A 17,501-nucleotide genomic window follows, 5' to 3' on the forward strand; every position below is an offset into this window, starting at 1 on the left:
TTTATATTATGGAGCAATTCGTACCAAGCAAAATCACCACCAGGTGCTTTATAGAAGATAAAGTACCGTACAAAATCTTCAATACATGATTCTGTATAAGGAAAGAAACTGCAGAGCCCACTAAATGGATTAAGCAAATTCACAACAAGAAGTGATGGTGAGATTAGAGAACATCAGTGTCACTCCCAGCTCCAAGCACTGGGAGGTAGGAACTTGTCCTTAATCAGAAAACCAATCCACTGATAGACCTCCATAAACAAAGGTCACAGTGCTCTTTGCAAATTGACAATGCACTAAATAAAGCACTAAATGCCTAAAAGTAAAAGTGAGGCTACAATGAAAAACTGCGCACCCACACGTACACACACGCATACACACACAACCTTCCTACCACTAACACAATATGCCCCCTTTGGTGTAGGTATTGTTGCAGAATTCTGTCATGGAAGGCACCAGATTCTTTTTAATTAATTTTCAGATCACAAGTTTTGGATGGCATATCAATTAATAAAACTGACAAACTGGCATCATGGTGGCGTTGTGGGACTTACATCAGTCTAGTGAGTGACAAATAAATACAAAATACTAAGTAAACCAAAGTAGAACCTTATTTAGTAGCTTAGATTTGAGACTGATTACTTATTGCTGTGTTAAATATTACAGATCTACTTTCAGTTGCCTGGTGTATATAATATGCAGCAAGATCAAGAATTATTGTCACCTTTGACAACAATGAATAAAATTATTATAAAATGACATATAATTGTGAAAGAATATATTAACCTTTACCAAATTTTAGCTCCAGCACAGTATAAATGTTTGTAAAGCAATACTGATCACATTCCGTATCCTTTGTCTTTGATTAATAAACATATTTCTGTAAATGGTCTTGAAGAACCTTTGATATGGTTACCTTTAATTAATCACATTATTTGGCAACAACAACAGCAGCAGCAGCATGTATTTCTTTACCATTCTTCTTAAAGATACACCCAGTAGGCTTGTATACAAACTCAGCTTTTGCTGATACAGGACACATTTTCAGACACCAAAGTGTAACAAAACACTGCCATGTTCCATGAAGGCCACACATGCAAGACTTTTCATGTACTGGCACGGGTTCAACTGTGAATACCAGTAGTAACATTCTCAGAATTAAGACTTGTACATGATCTGTGTTTGGATCTCACTTACAGGTTAAAATATAGGTTGTTCTGTAATTCTCTTACCCAAATAAAGAGTGAAGCGTTTGTTTCTTTCACAGAATATATGCACATGAGTGGGTGCTGTGATCGACTGGCTTCTCACCCTGGATTGGTTCATGCCTTGTGTGTGATCCTGCAAAATAAGCTATGGCCCCTCACAACCCTGAGCTGGGTTAAATGGAGAGGAGAAGGATAAAATATGTTAAATACAACTATTCTGTTTACCACAGTAATAATAATAAAAAAAAGATAAAACACAGAAGAAATTCTGTTTACCAGAATAATAATAATAATAAAAAAAAGAAAATCTATTGTCATTCTATCATACAGGGAAAAGCAAAGAACAAAGAAACCAACAATGATGTTAAAAGTAACCTTAACAAAAAAAAAACACTATTTATTAATCCAAATAAACATTTTATTGGTACTCAGATCTGTAAAAGTGCTTTATTCTCTATTACTGCCTGTTGTACAGAATATTTACAAAAATTAAAAACATATTCCAACAAAAGCTGTTCATTTTTGTCAACTGTGCAAATACCTGAACAGCAGCAACTGAGCAAATATGACTCAATGGATGAACATCTAAAAGAATTGCAGTTATTTAGTCAAGAGCCACACTTTAAAAATAATTCCAAAGTGTTATTAAATATATATAAATTATATATAAAAATTAACCAGACAGATAAGTAATTTCCATAATCATAATTTTTAAAAGAGCAAGCTGCTGGAAAGATCTTTTCTCACTTTAAATAAAACTTTTAAAAACAGATGAAAATAAAGAGTCCTTTTGTTTCATTGTGTAATTAAAGGTAAACACTGAAATAATATTGCCATCAAAAGTAGATCAAACAAACAGCACAAAGCAATTTCTAAGTTTTTTTTGCATGCACATTATATAATAAAGTCCTGTAGATAACGTTCATAATTTCAGTTTTTACTTGCAACATTAAATTCTGCAGAACAATGGATGGAAGCCCATATCTGAAAAATTGCAACCCATGTAATCCATTATTTGTGATTGCCCACTGATACTTCAGAAAATGTCTGAGTAAACCACCTGAGATCTGGTACTTAAAAATACTTAGAAAGAAAAATAAGAAAAAAAAAATTAAGCCACAAAATACATAAAACAAATCTTAAAATAAGGACTCCACCACATAAAAGGAATAAGATAGAAAACGTACCTCTAAACTGAAACAATGACAATAGTGATGTCAATCAAGACTGACAAAAAACGTCTTTTGCAAGGCTTCCGCAATGCAATCAGCTCAGTTCTCCTCAAGCAGGGTAACAAAGTAGAAACCAAAAAGCTTTCTGGAAAATTTGAATGTGTGTATTTCCCACTCAACAGATCTAAATGTGAGTGTTCTACAGTCTTTAATCAATGGAATGAACTCAGGAGATAGGCTGCTGCTTACCATTCATGTAAAGTAGCATATCAATTAATAAAATACTGAGATGCAAAAATGGACAAGATACCAATTGACTTTTTAGGATGTTTTTCATAACTGAAGAAATCCTGGCAATTTTAGAATGAAACAAAAATAGTAAATATATATGACATTCTTTCATCCTGATTAATAAAAGGTACATTTAAGATATATAAAACAAATATTGGTGAGACTGCTTAAAAACAAAAACAAAAACATCTTAATTCTGTTTAATATAGTCCTTTTCAAAGGTGTTGCACAAAGTTAGCCATTTCCAGTAACCCTGCAGGCTGAACTGACGGCTATTGCTCAGTCACTTTTGCTGCATCAAAGTTAACGGCCAGTTTCCTTGGTTTCCGTCTACCTGAAGATGAGGGTGTAGTATGATTGCGAGTCTGTCGTGGTGTAAATGGGGCTTTACTATCTCTGAGGTCCTGATTGTCTATAGATGCCTGAGGGGTGGCTGTAGGGACTGAAGGGGTGCATACAGTTTGCACAACAGAGTTCAAATCTTCAATCTTATCGGCGTGTTCAGTCCTCTGATGTTTGACATATTCAGAGGCGGCACTTTCCTTGGTTTCATAATTCTTTTTGTTTGAGACTCTCTTCTTTGTGACCTGAAAAAGCAACAACATTTTGAAATAACACACTATGGTGACTTATAGTCAACCAAAACCTTTCTGCAGCTGATATTACTGGGTGTTTACAAGCCATATCTCAATCCATTTTTTTCCTTCAGAAATGATCTTCAATTTCTTGAAGCACTCAGTGTATACTCCTTTCAGCTTATGGCAATTAATCTAATGTAATATTCACCTTTGTTAATATCAGACATTATCAGATACAAAAACATACACAAAATACTGTTCTGTAATTTTTTCCCCAGATAATGTTTCCTATGCGTGTAAGCCCAAGCTGTTATTTTTATAAGCTTCCCCTCACTCTTCTTTTCTTATAATAATACTGTAGATTACAACATTTTCTAAAATGAGGATATAAATCAGGTCAAATGCTAACAAAAATCACAGTACATTTAGGACAATTAATAAAAGGTAAAAGACAGTTCAAATAAATACAGATTGTTAATCAACTAAACACATCCTATTTACATTCAAAATTAGTAAGTGTTAACAAAAGCAGCAGACAAGTTTCAAGACACTGATACATAAACAAGGTTCAGCTCCCTTGTTTAACCCTCAGATTCAGTATTTAAAAAAGAGGTTGTAATCAAACATTTGTTAGAAGTATTTTTATAAATACAAACTGATATAAAAAGGAATACACTTTGCTGCATACATATAAAAACTTAATTACATATAAAAGATACTTAATACTGGATATTAAGATACTTAAGCTGACCTGCAGAGGTACAAATTGGTTGTGAGTTCCAACAGGAATAGCTTGAGTTGGCAGCCTGTTCCCTGAAAATGGGCCTTTATAAAATGGTGGTCCTTGGATTTGAATTGGGGCACCCCAGCAAATTGGGCCAAAGGCATGGGGATTAGGATGCATCATTAGATTTCCTAAAATATGAAAAGAAGAATTGACATTAGAGTACAGTCATCTGTATTTGATGAACATAAGAAATACTTTGTTACAGACACCTTTCTGCATTTAAAATATCACTACCCATTATAGTCTCAGAGTGTTAAGTTTCAGTATGAAAATCATTCAATTTTACACCACCTTATCTCTCTCGTTACCCTCTACCAAACTATGATGCTCATTTGATTTTAAAAATTAAATCCAAACTTTGTTAATTGTTTATGTAATTCCTGACACAAGCTCCACTTTTAAAGTTATCCCTGTTTTTAATTTGTATGTTTCTGTACTACCTCCGAATTAAATTTTTTACGCATTCTTGTAATACTACTTAAAATGTAAAGCCCATTTTAGCCTAAAACTCTGATTTGATTTTTAACCTGTTACAGCTAAACTGTATAAATATTTGGGTCAGATGCATAATTTCACACTGCATTTTTACACAGTGAGTTGTTTCCATTGTCACAGAGGCATGGATTTGCTGTGCAAGTTCTAAAAGATGCAAGACTATATTTCTACTGTAAATATGTCACTTTGGTCTTACTTGGATAGGTTACCATATTGTGTTTGTTTAATGGCCATGTCAAGCGCAACAGAAGATTGAGACACTGACTGCAGTGCTCAATAGTCCGCTTGATCAAATGTTCATGAATAACAAGCATTATTAACTCATTTTGAATGCATTAACCCCCACAACCAGTCCATAATGAAGAATCTAATGGTTTAATCTAATCAAATCCATCAGCATTATATTTTATAGTCTTTTTTAAGTATAAATGGAACTTTGTTAGAATCTTCTGAATCATTAATCATTTTTATTCCTGTATCACCAGAGTACAGTACATGTCTCAGAACAGTGCAAAGATAAGCAGCATGCTTATTTTGAGATATTGAAGAGTGAGTATAATGATAAAGAAAAAATACATTAAAAATGATGGCTGGTTGAGGCTTAGTTAGATTAAGGGTAGCAGAGGCCTTCCAAAAGGACATACATTATAACAAGACAACAGGTTATCATTCCTATCCAAAATACTGATAGAATAAAGCAACTAAAACTAGTTTGGCAACTAAACATACCGCAGACAAATGCAAAGGAAACAATTACGCTTAATAGTCCATGCATTTTGTGGTTACTTGGGGCTTCTAATAACAGCTCAGTTTTAGCACGATTAAGAAACTGTTTGCACAAATACCTTTTTCTTATTATCTCAATCTATGACAACTCTGAAGCCCAACTTTAAAAAATGATATATTTATACTACTCCAATGGATTTAAGAATATCTTCTGAATTAAGTATTTTTTTCATTTGATATTTTAATATTAGTTTAATCTATTGAAAACATAGCTCTTGTTTTAACTCTGTGCAGAATTTGGAGGAAGACATTATCATATCCTTCAACATGATCCTATCATGCACCTGAAAACATCAATAATTTGAATATACTTTTTATCATAGTGCTGTTTTTGTATTTGCACGTATCAAAGAATGACGCTTCATAGTGATGTCTCATTCACGGTTGAGAAAGAAAAAACTTAAACCATTAACTTGCATTCCTTTATGAGGAAAGGCTGACCTCTGCTACTATCAGAAGACCCCTGAAGAATGTAAGATCTTTATGGACTATAAGAATGTTTAAATTGATTCTAAGTGGGTACAAATACAAGGGTGTATTCCTTAGGAATGCAAATGGCTGTTTATTTCATGTTTTAGGACATTCCAGTATGTTATAAATTAAGATTTATGTATAACCTCAGAATGAACTGCTAGGTTTTTTTTTCCTTTTCTAGGATATAAAAGAGAGAACGTTTTTACTTTAGGGATTCTGCTAAAACCCAAATCAGTCGACTGAGTTGGAAAGAGGCAGTCTCACATTCTCTCTACTCACTAAGAATTAAGAATAAAGAAATTATTTTTACTTTAATTGGGTTTAAGTTTTCCGTTGTTTTCGACTTCAGCGCTCACAGTTTTTGGCGCCCAACTGGGGCAGAGACGGCCAAGCGACTCCTTGAGCAGGATCGTCCAGAGGACCGGTAAAAGGACCGACACCGGCCGAGTCGGGAGGACCAGATCCGGAAAAAGTTAGGACTGGCCTGCCTCGGGCAACTCCTGCATGGGGAATCCTTGACCTCCTCTGATTCTTCCTGAAAGTCGAGTAAACTGGGAACTTCCAGGCGGGAGGAAAAAATTCTTGGTGAGTAGACCGAGGGAGTCCGACCGGGGAAAAGAAACCAGGCAGTGAGTGGACCGGAATGTATAGATAAGCTCTTGGAAATAAAACAGTGTAAAGATTATGAATGTTAAGGACATGAGTTAGTACACTCCCTAGGAAACGAAGAAGAAGTCTCTTAGAGACTTAAAAGTAAAATAAAGGAAGGGAGTGGGAAGAATAGATAAATAACTGAACATTTCGTGATCGGGAAAAAGCACTGTTGCGGGAAGTCTGGTTATATTCTGAACTCAACGGGTCACTCAGGGAAATGATCACCTAAACAGCGGTAACCAGCGGCCTTCGGGTGAAACTGTCAGTCCGCTAATCAGGTTGATCGTCCCGGTGGACCAGGGAACAGGAGGGACCGGGAGTGAAGTGACAATTGAGGCTGGTTTAGCAAAAAGAGTGCGGAAAACTCACTGACCATGGGGAAAACTAATAGCAAACCGGTTACAACTCCTTTGGGAAACAGAAAGCATGAATTCACGTACTCATCTGTGACTGAATAAAGACTAATTGATTGAACTATTCCTGTCTTCCTCGGGTGTTACTTCCACTGTTTATTTGGCACCTGAACAGTTTCCTTCGTGTTGCAGAACCCGAGTGAAGGTGCGAATTGCAGACAGGAATAAGATCGGTGACTGCTGAGTACAATTGCTTTACCGTCCGGGAGAGGTACTGGGACGTAATGATTAGAGCGCCTCTTGGAATGAGACGGAGTCTTAAGGAGACTTATAATTAGAAGGGAGAGGTGGAAATTTAATAAAAAGGGAAAGTACCATCCGGTCGGGAATTCGCTAAAGAAAGATTGAAAAAACAGGGTGTGAATGAGGAGCCTCTGTTCGGATTATTGTTTTCGGAAAATATACCAAGGGGGGGGGAAAAAAAAAAAAAAAGCGGCTCTCCAAGGCACTACATAGAACAGAAAACAGTGTTAGAACAGAGCAGGGGCAGGTGGCCGAAGGCTCTGGTGATATGAGTGAACTACAGGAAGTTAGGTATTGTATATAGAAAAGCACGAGGGTGCTCTAATCGAGAAAATGGAAATGTTTTAATAGATGGGAATTGATAATTAAAGATAGAGCCCTGAAAGCGATGCAGAAGTGCAATGAGGGACTGCAAAGCCAAATTAAACTTATTGTAGAAAGAGAAAAGTTGTCCTTGATAATGCAAGAACTGTCCCAAAAGTCCGGATGAAAGAAGGAAGAATAAGTAAATATAATATAAATAAAAAGAAGAAGAGATTATACCTTGATTTAGCGTCAGCATGCGTGTCCACTCCCTTTGAGGACAATAGTCCATCACCACCCCTTGGGCAGCTTGAGGAATTAATGAGGGAGATGGTCCCGATGATTTTTAAAAAATGAACAGCTTCAGCCAGAGAGGATGAAGACGCGGGGAAAGGGATACCTAATAAGCCCCGATTCTGACCCCCCTCAGGATCAAAAAACATGAATATGAAAGGATGGAATTTCAAGCACCATTAATACAAGTGCCCTTTCCGCAATATAATGTACAACAGCCTGACTCAGATTAAAACTGTCCCACCTTCATGGTGCAAAGAAACTGGGACCTGCAAGAATTAAAAGAGGTGGTGCAGGAATTGCTGAACCAGTTCATGACAATGAAGAAACAATTAGATGACATATATAAGCCAAATACTGCAGAATGGATTCAGGTCCTTAGAAGGAAAGCTCATTTCAGGCAGAAATGATGTGAGAGTGCAAGAGACAGAGACTCTGGGACGACAGCGGGTTGATAGTGGCCAGTTCAGTGTTCAGTGGACAGTTACGAGCACAAATAAAAGCAAAATATATCAGCCCTCTAATGCCCAGTGAACTTTGACAAGACTTGATGGTCCGCCTGTGCCTTTGCATTTCAGTTACAAATAAGAGAGTGAAGGTTGCATCAGAACAGCACACCGCCCTTGCACTGACCACCACCATTACATGCTTGTATGCTGCCTTGATTGTTCATGTTTGACTCAAAAACAGCAAAAAATCTCTGCTGTCCTGGGTTCCTCTTGGATTACAGTATTCAAAATCATTTTACTGTATTGCATGATTTTTGGACTGTATTATGATGAAGTTTGACTTAGTCTTTTTTTTTCTGAAAACAGCAGCTGAAAAGTCAATTTGCCTAACGAACTGTTATATCTCAGCAAAACTGGCTGGAGCAGTATTTCTCTTTTTACAACAATTGCTTTTCTTCTGGAGTGGTTTTACCACATATCCTCATTGCTAAATCCTCTCGTTTTCAGTGGCATAATGTGAGACAATTGGTAATAGCATGTCCAGAAGGGGAGGATTGGGAGTATGTGGAACCTAACATTTAGTTCACCCAGATAGATCTGTTAAGAAAATAGCAGTAGAACTAGTTGTACCTGTAACCCGATCCGTTCTGTCATTTATCTTTCACTTCTCCACCTAAACCCATGCTGTTTACCCTTAAAATTTTTTAGTTAGATTTGCTCCACTCATCTCTCTGGGTACAAGGGAAATAATATTTTGTCTGAATAGTTCATGTTGAACCCTTGGTCATTTTCCCAAAGTCATCCTTCTGTTTACATTGTGCACAATTTCTTATTTCGTTTGAGGCTGAGACGGTATTACAATTGTTTATGCTGATTTAGTTAAGCGGGGTGCTATTATTCGATCCAATACTTTCCTATTCTTCCAGTTAGAAAGCAGAGGATTCATGACGATTCATTCAGGACCTCCGTGGAGTCAATGCTGCTATACACCCTAGGACTCCTATAGTCTCGAAACCTTCCACTATTCTCTGTACTGTCCCGGCCACTGCTATGTGGTTTTCTGTTACTGATCTTGTAAATGCTTTCTTTTCAATTACTGTACACCCTGAGTCTCAGTTCTGGTTCACATTCACTTTTAAAGGGAAGCATTGGACCTGAGCTGTGATGCCGAGGGATATACAGAGGCTCTGTGTGCGTGCATGAGTGTGTGTGCGTGTGTGTGTGCGCGTGTTCGTGTGTGTATGGACAAGAACTAGAAAAGATAAAAAGTTGAAAGGTTATTGGCCAAAGGGGGGTGGTGTCCTGGTGTAATATGTAGATGAGTTGCTTTTATGTTCTGAGGCTCAGGAATAATGCGAAGAAGACACAAAGGCTTTGTTGGTCTTTCTAGCGGAAATCGGGCACAAAGTGTTCCGGAAAAAGCTGCAACGGGTTGAAAGAAAATGAAATACCTGAGTCATGATTTGACTTCAGGGAATGTGCACAGTTTGCAAGACGGCAAGTTCTGTCTGTTCTTGGAATGTTATGATATTGATATTGCGGCAATGGGTTAAAAAAAGATTTTTTTTGCTGAAAAGCACAGCCACTCCAAGAATTAGCGACCTTTTCTAATTTAGTTTTGACTGATAAAATTTCATGAATGGAGCAGGCTGAGAAGGCTTTAACTGATATAAACTAAATTTTGATGTCTGCCTGCGTTAAGAGTTCTGGACTACGGTGGTCTCGTCTTTTCACTCTGTTTGTGGACGAGAAAGGGGGGTGTATGACTGCAGTATTAACTCAACAACAAGGAAATAGACAATGACCGGTCACATACAATTCTAAAAAAAAAAAATAATTAACAAATAAAACTGGATCCAGTGGCCGCTACAATCCCGCCTGTTTGAAAGCAGCTGCTGCAATAACAGAGGCCATATTAGCATGCTCAGATGTTGTTCTCATGAGTTTATTAACTGTTAAGGTACCACATGCTGTACATTCCATCTTAGTACAGACAAAAAACATCTCATTTGACAGGTGCGCTATGTAGTGAAGTGTCAAGCTCACACAGGGAAGACGAATCCAGTAAGTGAGGGAAATGCGCAAGCAGACATGTGGGCAAAGAAAGCCGCCCAGGATCCTACTTCACCACTAACTTCTTTATTTCTATTACAGAAGGAGGAACAAGAGTCACACAAGGATGCAGTACTATCTCTACGAACTGTAGCAACAGAAAAGGAGATAAAGACGTTGCAGAAACAGGGATCAGATAAAGCTCTGAAAGGAATTTAGATCCATCCATTAACTAAACATCCTTTTTCCCAAAAGCTTTCTTTCTAGGAATTGCAAAGGCTGCGCATGGTTTGGCCCACCCTTCCAGAAGATGCAATGATGGCACAGGTGCAACAATACTGTCACGCCAGGGTTTTTCTAACTTTGCTGATCAGTTCTGTAAGAGGTCTACATTATGGCAAAGATTTAATGTAGGAAAAGGCTTGCAGGTTTGCGTAGTGCCTTACAGAGAGTGCATGAACAAGTGAGGGAAACATGGTGAACTACCTCACTACTGTAAGGGCAATACACTATTAAAATGTGCTCTGTACCCTGTCAAATGTCACTATTGCAAGATGCTCAACTCTAAATCCAGCTACCTTACTTCCCACTGAGGGAGAGGGGGAACCAAATAAGTGCCAGGATGAGATAACAAAGGTCCTAAAACCTAGTCCGGACCTCCAGGAAACTCTACTAGAAACAGGAGAAATTCTTTATGAGGATGGCTGTTCCTTGGGATTGGACGACAGAACACTCTCCACCAGTTATGCAGTGGTCAAGGAAGACCACTTACTTGAAGCAAACTAACAAACCTTTCCTCCCAAAGGCTTCTTTTCCAGGAATGGAAAATTCTCACACGGCCTGGATCATGCAGGAAAAGACGCTACGACTCAGGATGTCGAGCAGTATTGGGAAACCACAGGTTCTCTACATATGCTGAACAATTCTGCTGACGATGCGCACTATGCCAAAGGTTTAATGTAGGTAAAGGTACTCAGGTAAGCCCCGCCGTCACTCCTAACCCAGTGGGTCCCTTTGAACACCTCCAAATGGATTTCATTGAGTTAACCCCGTCTAAAGGCTACCGTTATTGCTTGGTAATTGTCGATGTGTTCTCCCGATGGGTGGAAGTTTTCTCTAAACATGCAGATGCAAAAACTGTGGCTAAAGCTTTAATAAAAGAAATCATTCCAAGATGGGGAATATCACAGAAACTGCATACCGATAACAGAACCCACTTTGTGAATTCTGTAATAAATGAGCTGACTACTTGGCTCTAGATAAATGTGCATCATTACTGCAAATACCATCCTCAAAGTGGAGGTATTGTGGAAAGGTGCAATGGTACCCTAAAATCAAAATTGGCAAAAATCTGTGAGCAGACAAACTTAACCTGGCCAGATGCTCTACTCCTGGCCTTGATGGGGTTGAGAGGAAGAACACATCGGCAGTTGGGACAATCACCATTTGAAATTTTAACTGGACGCCCATGCCCGTTGGCATGGTTATCGGAAATGTTACTCTGCATACTATGGACAATGATCTTCTCTCTAGTCTTGCAGGTCTCCGAGCCTCCCTGAAGGAAGTCCACGAACAAGTTAACAAGGCTTGGCGGACCGGTCCCCACCAACGGAGTTCAAGATCCCCCTTGGAACCTGGATACTGGTCAGAGACACCCGAAGGAAACATTGGCATCAACCTCGCTGGAGGGGACCATTCCAGGTGCTATTATCTACATCTCACGCTGTTAAAGTCGAAGGACTTCCTGCCTGGATCCACGTCTCACATTGCAAAAAATGGCATTCTTAGTTCTATTATTAATAACTTCTTTTGTCCCCTTGAACATGGGACAGAGAACTTATGGGGACCTTCCCACACTAACTTTCCAAGTAAGGAAGACTGCCTCACTCCAGATTGACTTTTGTACTGTTGCTCCTTGTGTAACCGGCAGCCATGAACAATGGACTATGGCTGAAAAATATGTGTGTGTGACTACTGACTCAACTCATTATGGCAGTAATTGTGAAAAATGGCAGTGGGTATTTGCCAATACAGGTACCTATGACTGGGGTTATCAGTCCTGGAAGGCTCAGCAACATGATCTCAAGACAAGGTTCTCTATCATCAAGGGACATACTAGCAGAACATGTTTACATGATAATTGTAATCTGTTAATTATCACTTTAAAAGATCCGTCACCTTATGATGGGGGTATTTACATATTAGGGGCAGATGTCTCTGGAAAAGATCCTCTTGGGAAATTCGTTATTCGAGTCACAGCACAAACACCCGATTCTGTCACCCCTACCTCTTTAACCTTCCCTACCACTGTCCTTCCTGATGACTCTCCATCGCACCCTGTGCAGTATTTAAATATTACCTCCTTGTCCTCTACTTTCGCAGTTGAGACTGGATATGGGGACCAGAACCGATGACTTCAGTGGGTAATTTACTCTGCTAAACAGGTGAACCAATCAAATTGTTATGCCTGTGCTATGGCCCGACCACATCTGGCCACTACCCCTATCCCCTTAACAGACCTATTGCACCCTGCAGGTCTCTGTTGTGTGTTTCAGCTATTTTCCTCCCCGACTCCCCCTAAGGACCCCTTATGTACATCTCTACACCATCTATTCCCTCCTTTTCACCCTATGACCCCGCCAATGTACCGTTCATACATGGCCAATTATACTTGTTTTTCGCGAAACGGCCCTGATTCCTTGAACTTCGTTGGTAAACTACCACCTGAATGGTGTCATCAGACCTATAATGTATCCCTCGGCTCAAGCACTCATGAAAATCTTTCTCATTCCTGGTTTTCCTCCCATAATTCCCCACGTGCCGATATATGGTGGATGTGTAAAAAGAACATGTTACTCTCAATCCTTCCCCCTGACTGGAGTGGCCGTTGCGGCCTAATCCAATTACTTATGCCTTTCTACCTCTTACCTCTGCACTCTTCTGAGTCAGGTCGCCCAGGTAAATCCCGGAAACGTTGTTCTACCCTTGAAATGTTTGATTCTAATGTATATATAGATGGTATCGGAGTCCCCAGAGGAGTTCCAAACCAATGCAAAGCACGTGATCAAGTGGCTGCTGGATTTGAATCAATTATATTCTGGTGGTCAACAATAAATAAAAATGTAGATTGGATAAATTATCTTTATTACAATCAACAGCGATTTCTAAATTTTACTCGTGAAGCCATCGAGGGCATCCATGAACAACTAGACAAAACTTCTCTCATGACCTGGCAAAAACGGATAGCACTTGATATGCTTTTAGCTGAGAAAGGCGGTGTATGTGCCATGCTTGGGGACAATTGCTGTACCTTCATCCCTAATAACACTGCTCCTGATGGCTCAGTATCTCGTGCACTTGCTGGTCTTACTGCCCTTTCTGTAGAACTTGCAGAAAATTCTGGTATCTCCAATCCCCTTGATGAACTATTTGAACGGTGGTTCGGAATTTGGGCCGGATGGTGTAAAACTATTTTCACCACTGTCCTCATTTCCCTTGCAATCATGGTTATTTGTGGTTGCTGCCTCATCCCCTGTATTCGTGGCCTTCTTCAGAGGCTTATTGACACCTCTCTCACAAAAGCCTATTTTCTTCATGCTGACAATTCCCAAAACCCTGATTACAACCCTTTGCTTTCGGAACTTTCTCCCTCTTCTGAATATGATGATATTATTCCCGATGATTGGGTCTGATCATTCACATGTGCACATATTTTTGTGCAAAAGGGGGGAACTGAGAAAGAAAAAACTTAAACCATTAACTTGCATTCCTTTATGAGGAAAGGCTGACCTCTGCTACTATCAGAAGACCCCTGAAGAACGTAAGATCTTTATGGACTATAAGAATGTTTAAATTGATTCTAAGTGGGTACAAATACAAGGGCGTATTCCTTAGGAATGCAAATGGCTGTTTATTTCATGTTTTAGGACATTCCAGTATGTTATAAATTAAGATTTATGTATAACCTCAGAATGAACTGCTAGGTTTTTTTTTCCTTTTCTAGGATATAAAAGAGAGAACGTTTTTACTTTAGGGATTCTGCTAAAACCCAAATCAGTCGACTGAGTTGGAAAGAGGCAGTCTCACATTCTCTCTACTCACCAAGAATTAAGAATAAAGAAATTATTTTTACTTTAATTGGGTTTAAGTTCTTCCGTTGTTTTCGACTTCAGCGCTCACACGGTGTAAAAGAATTAGGCACCCTAGCTTCTTTAAATACATTTTGTCTTAGGCTTAGTGAACATCTAATCACGCAGTGGATGCAGCGTTTATTGTGGTGGGAGACTTAAACAAAGCTAACCTCAGACAAGTCATGCCGAACTTTTACCAGCACTTCATATGCCCAATCAGAGGGTGAAACACACCGAATCATTGTTACACTCAGTTTAAGTCAGGCTACAAAGCGCTTTCAACAATTGGTGTTTGGCAGGTCAGACCACACCACCATTTTCCTCCTCCCAGAGAATGAACAACGCATCAAGAGAGGGGGGCTAATAACAACAGAGATCAAATGTTGGTCCGCCCGATCAGAAACCATGCTAAACAACACGTGACGTGGACTGGGATGTGTTCCGGTCAAGCTCCAACGACGTCAATGAGTTTACAGAGGAAGCTGTCAGCTTTGTGCTATGCTACAAAAAATATTTTGACATCCACTGGCAAAAGGGGACTTAAATGCTTTAGAATTTAAATCTATTAATGCAATTCTTAAAATAAAATGGATCAAGAACTATCTAAAAATCAAGGATAATATGTGGTATAAAATTCCTAATCTTGTATTTCAAAAGGCATTAAATTTCTACTTAAACGCAATTTTGATGTTGGGAAAATTCCTTTGAAACTTACTAGTTTCCATAAACAGGTTCTACTTAAATGGTCACTTATGTATAAGCATATTTTTTCATCCCATAGACATACTATTGGAACAACAGATATTAAAAGCAGAAATAAAACTTTGTTTTTTGAAAATTGGATTAAAAATGATATAATTTTGGTTAAACAAATATTAAATGATAATGATGATTTGCATAACTATAAGGAGTTTATCATTAAATATAACACATTAATCCTGCTGAATATCACACTGTAATAAAAGTTATTCCTAGAGAAATGTTGACTCTTTTAAGAAGCTATAATAAAACTGCAGTAGAAATGTTTAAAGAATTTACGGCTAGTATTAAACTACAGGGAAAAGATATTTTGAGTAATACTTGTAATAATCATTTTTTTATTATCTTTATTGCAAGATGAACACACACTTCCTATAACAGTATACTGGAATTCTTTATTTAGAAAAAAGATTGATTGGGAAAAACTATGGAAGATACCCAATTAAATACTGTATAACTAAAGTTAAAGAGATCACATACAAAATAATTTACAGAATATATCCTAAAAAGACTTTAGTTGTCTACCGATTTAAAATTAATATTGATGATAAATGCACTTTTTTAACAGTATTCCTGAAACTATTCAGCATTTGTTCTGGTTATGTCTTGTTGTAAAAGAAATACTGGATAGAGTTACAGTCTTATATTAAAAAAGAAACTAATATGGATATTATTTTTCAAGAAATAGATATGTTAAACTACAACCCCACTGTAAACAACACAAAATTGTCATATGTAATTAATATAATGATTATACTTGCACACTATTATATACACAAAATGAAATCCTACATTTGAACATTTTATAATGTATGTTGGAATATATCTACAAACTACTTCAAATTGTAAAAATATGAAAGCAATATAGACTTTATCCCCATTCAAAAAACAAACTTTTTCATAATCTGCATCTAATGTATTTCTAGTCCGTACCCCTGGCAATATTGTATATGAAGTTGGCCTTTGATATGTACTCTTGCTTGTATTGCATTTGTATTGTAGTTAATAATTAATAAAAAAATAAAAACTTTCTGCTATGCTAGCAGAGTCCATCATTCCAACAATCCGGTGCTTCCCCAATCAGAAGCCGTGGGTGGACAAAACCATTCAGGATGCAGTGAACATGTGCACCACAGTTTACAAGGTGGGATTGTGGACTGGAGATTATAATGAATACAAGGCAGCCTGCTACTGGAGTCCTGGGGGACAGCAGATGAATGTGGACTACACACCATTACAGACTTTTGAGATAAACTCACTGGGTATACTGACTCTTCTTTGGCTGATGATCTGAACACTTTCTATGCACAATGTTACATTAACGGAGCTAGCATTAACTTGCCAGTTATTGAGGGTTATAGGGCTACCACTAGGAACGCTCAGTACAGCAAAGTTGCATTTTCTGTTTCAGAGTGTGATGTCCTTTATGCTCCGAGGTACGTGAACTACCAGAAAGCACTAGGTCCGGATGGAATCTCCAGGCACATTTTTAAATCATATACCAATCAGCTAGCTGGAGTGTTTACATTCATCCTTAATGACTCTTTAGCCTAGTCTGTGGTTCCTGCATGTTTTTAAAAATCTGTTATTCTACCCATACTAAAGAGCAACAAACTCAAAACATGCCTATGTGCTTTAATGATTACTGCCCCCTATGTGACTGGGTGCTGCTTCTCCAGTTCAATCATTGTCAACACAGGAGTTGCACAAGGCTGTGTATGGAGTCCTCTGCTGTGCTCCCTTCACACATATGATTGTATGGCCAAGCACAGCTCCAACACTACTTTTAAGTTTGCTGATGACACAGTGGTCTTATGCCTCATTTCCAACAATGATGAAGAGGCCTATCTGGACGAGGTAGAGAACTTGATAGTATGGTGTCAAGCTCATAACCTCTCATTGAATGTCAGCAAGACCAAGGAGCTAATGGTGTACTTAAAGCAGAAGCAGCAGCAGATCTATGGCCCCATCAGCATAAATGGAATTCCTGTTGAAAGGGTGAGCAGCTTCAGATACCTAGGTGTGTACATCACTGAATACATGACATGGACCCAGCACACAGTTCAGGTCAGGAAGGTAAGACAGTGCCTTTATCACCTGAGGCAGCTGAGGAAATTTAAAATCTCCTTAATTATTTTGAAAACTTTTTACACCAGCGGCATAGAGAGCATCCGAACAAAGAAGCTGCACATCATGGTTTGGAAAATGCTCAGTCCAAGTTCACAAAGCCCTGCAGCTAAGGTCAGCACTCCTACACTGTAGGATATCTACACCAAGTGCTGCAGAACCACCCAGCACAGACTGTTCAGCCTGCTCAACTCAGGCAAGCGGCTACGCAGCCTAATGGTAAAGACCAAAAGATTCAAGAGGAGCATTTATCCTCAGGATTCTCACTTTACCTTACTGCACAGCCACT

General features: G+C 38.4%; 1 protein-coding gene across 2 annotated transcripts in view; it reads right to left on the reverse strand.

Moving 5' to 3' along the window:
- Positions 1 to 1,601: 1,601 nt before the first annotated feature.
- Positions 1,602 to 17,501, reverse strand: part of xrn1 (5'-3' exoribonuclease 1) — a 128,690-nt gene continuing 112,790 nt past the window's right edge. For both annotated transcript variants that reach the window (XM_039760378.1, XM_039760370.1), the window contains exons 42-43: positions 3,998 to 4,161; positions 1,602 to 3,255 (exon numbers count right to left, since the gene is read on the reverse strand). In XM_039760378.1, the coding sequence (XP_039616312.1) occupies positions 2,941 to 3,255; positions 3,998 to 4,161 (479 nt within the window). In that variant the 3' untranslated portion in view covers positions 1,602 to 2,940. The remainder of the gene's footprint in view (positions 3,256 to 3,997; positions 4,162 to 17,501) is intronic.

The sequence above is a fragment of the Polypterus senegalus genome, chromosome 1, assembly GCF_016835505.1.
Source record: "Polypterus senegalus isolate Bchr_013 chromosome 1, ASM1683550v1, whole genome shotgun sequence".
NCBI classification, from domain to species: domain Eukaryota; kingdom Metazoa; phylum Chordata; class Cladistia; order Polypteriformes; family Polypteridae; genus Polypterus; species Polypterus senegalus.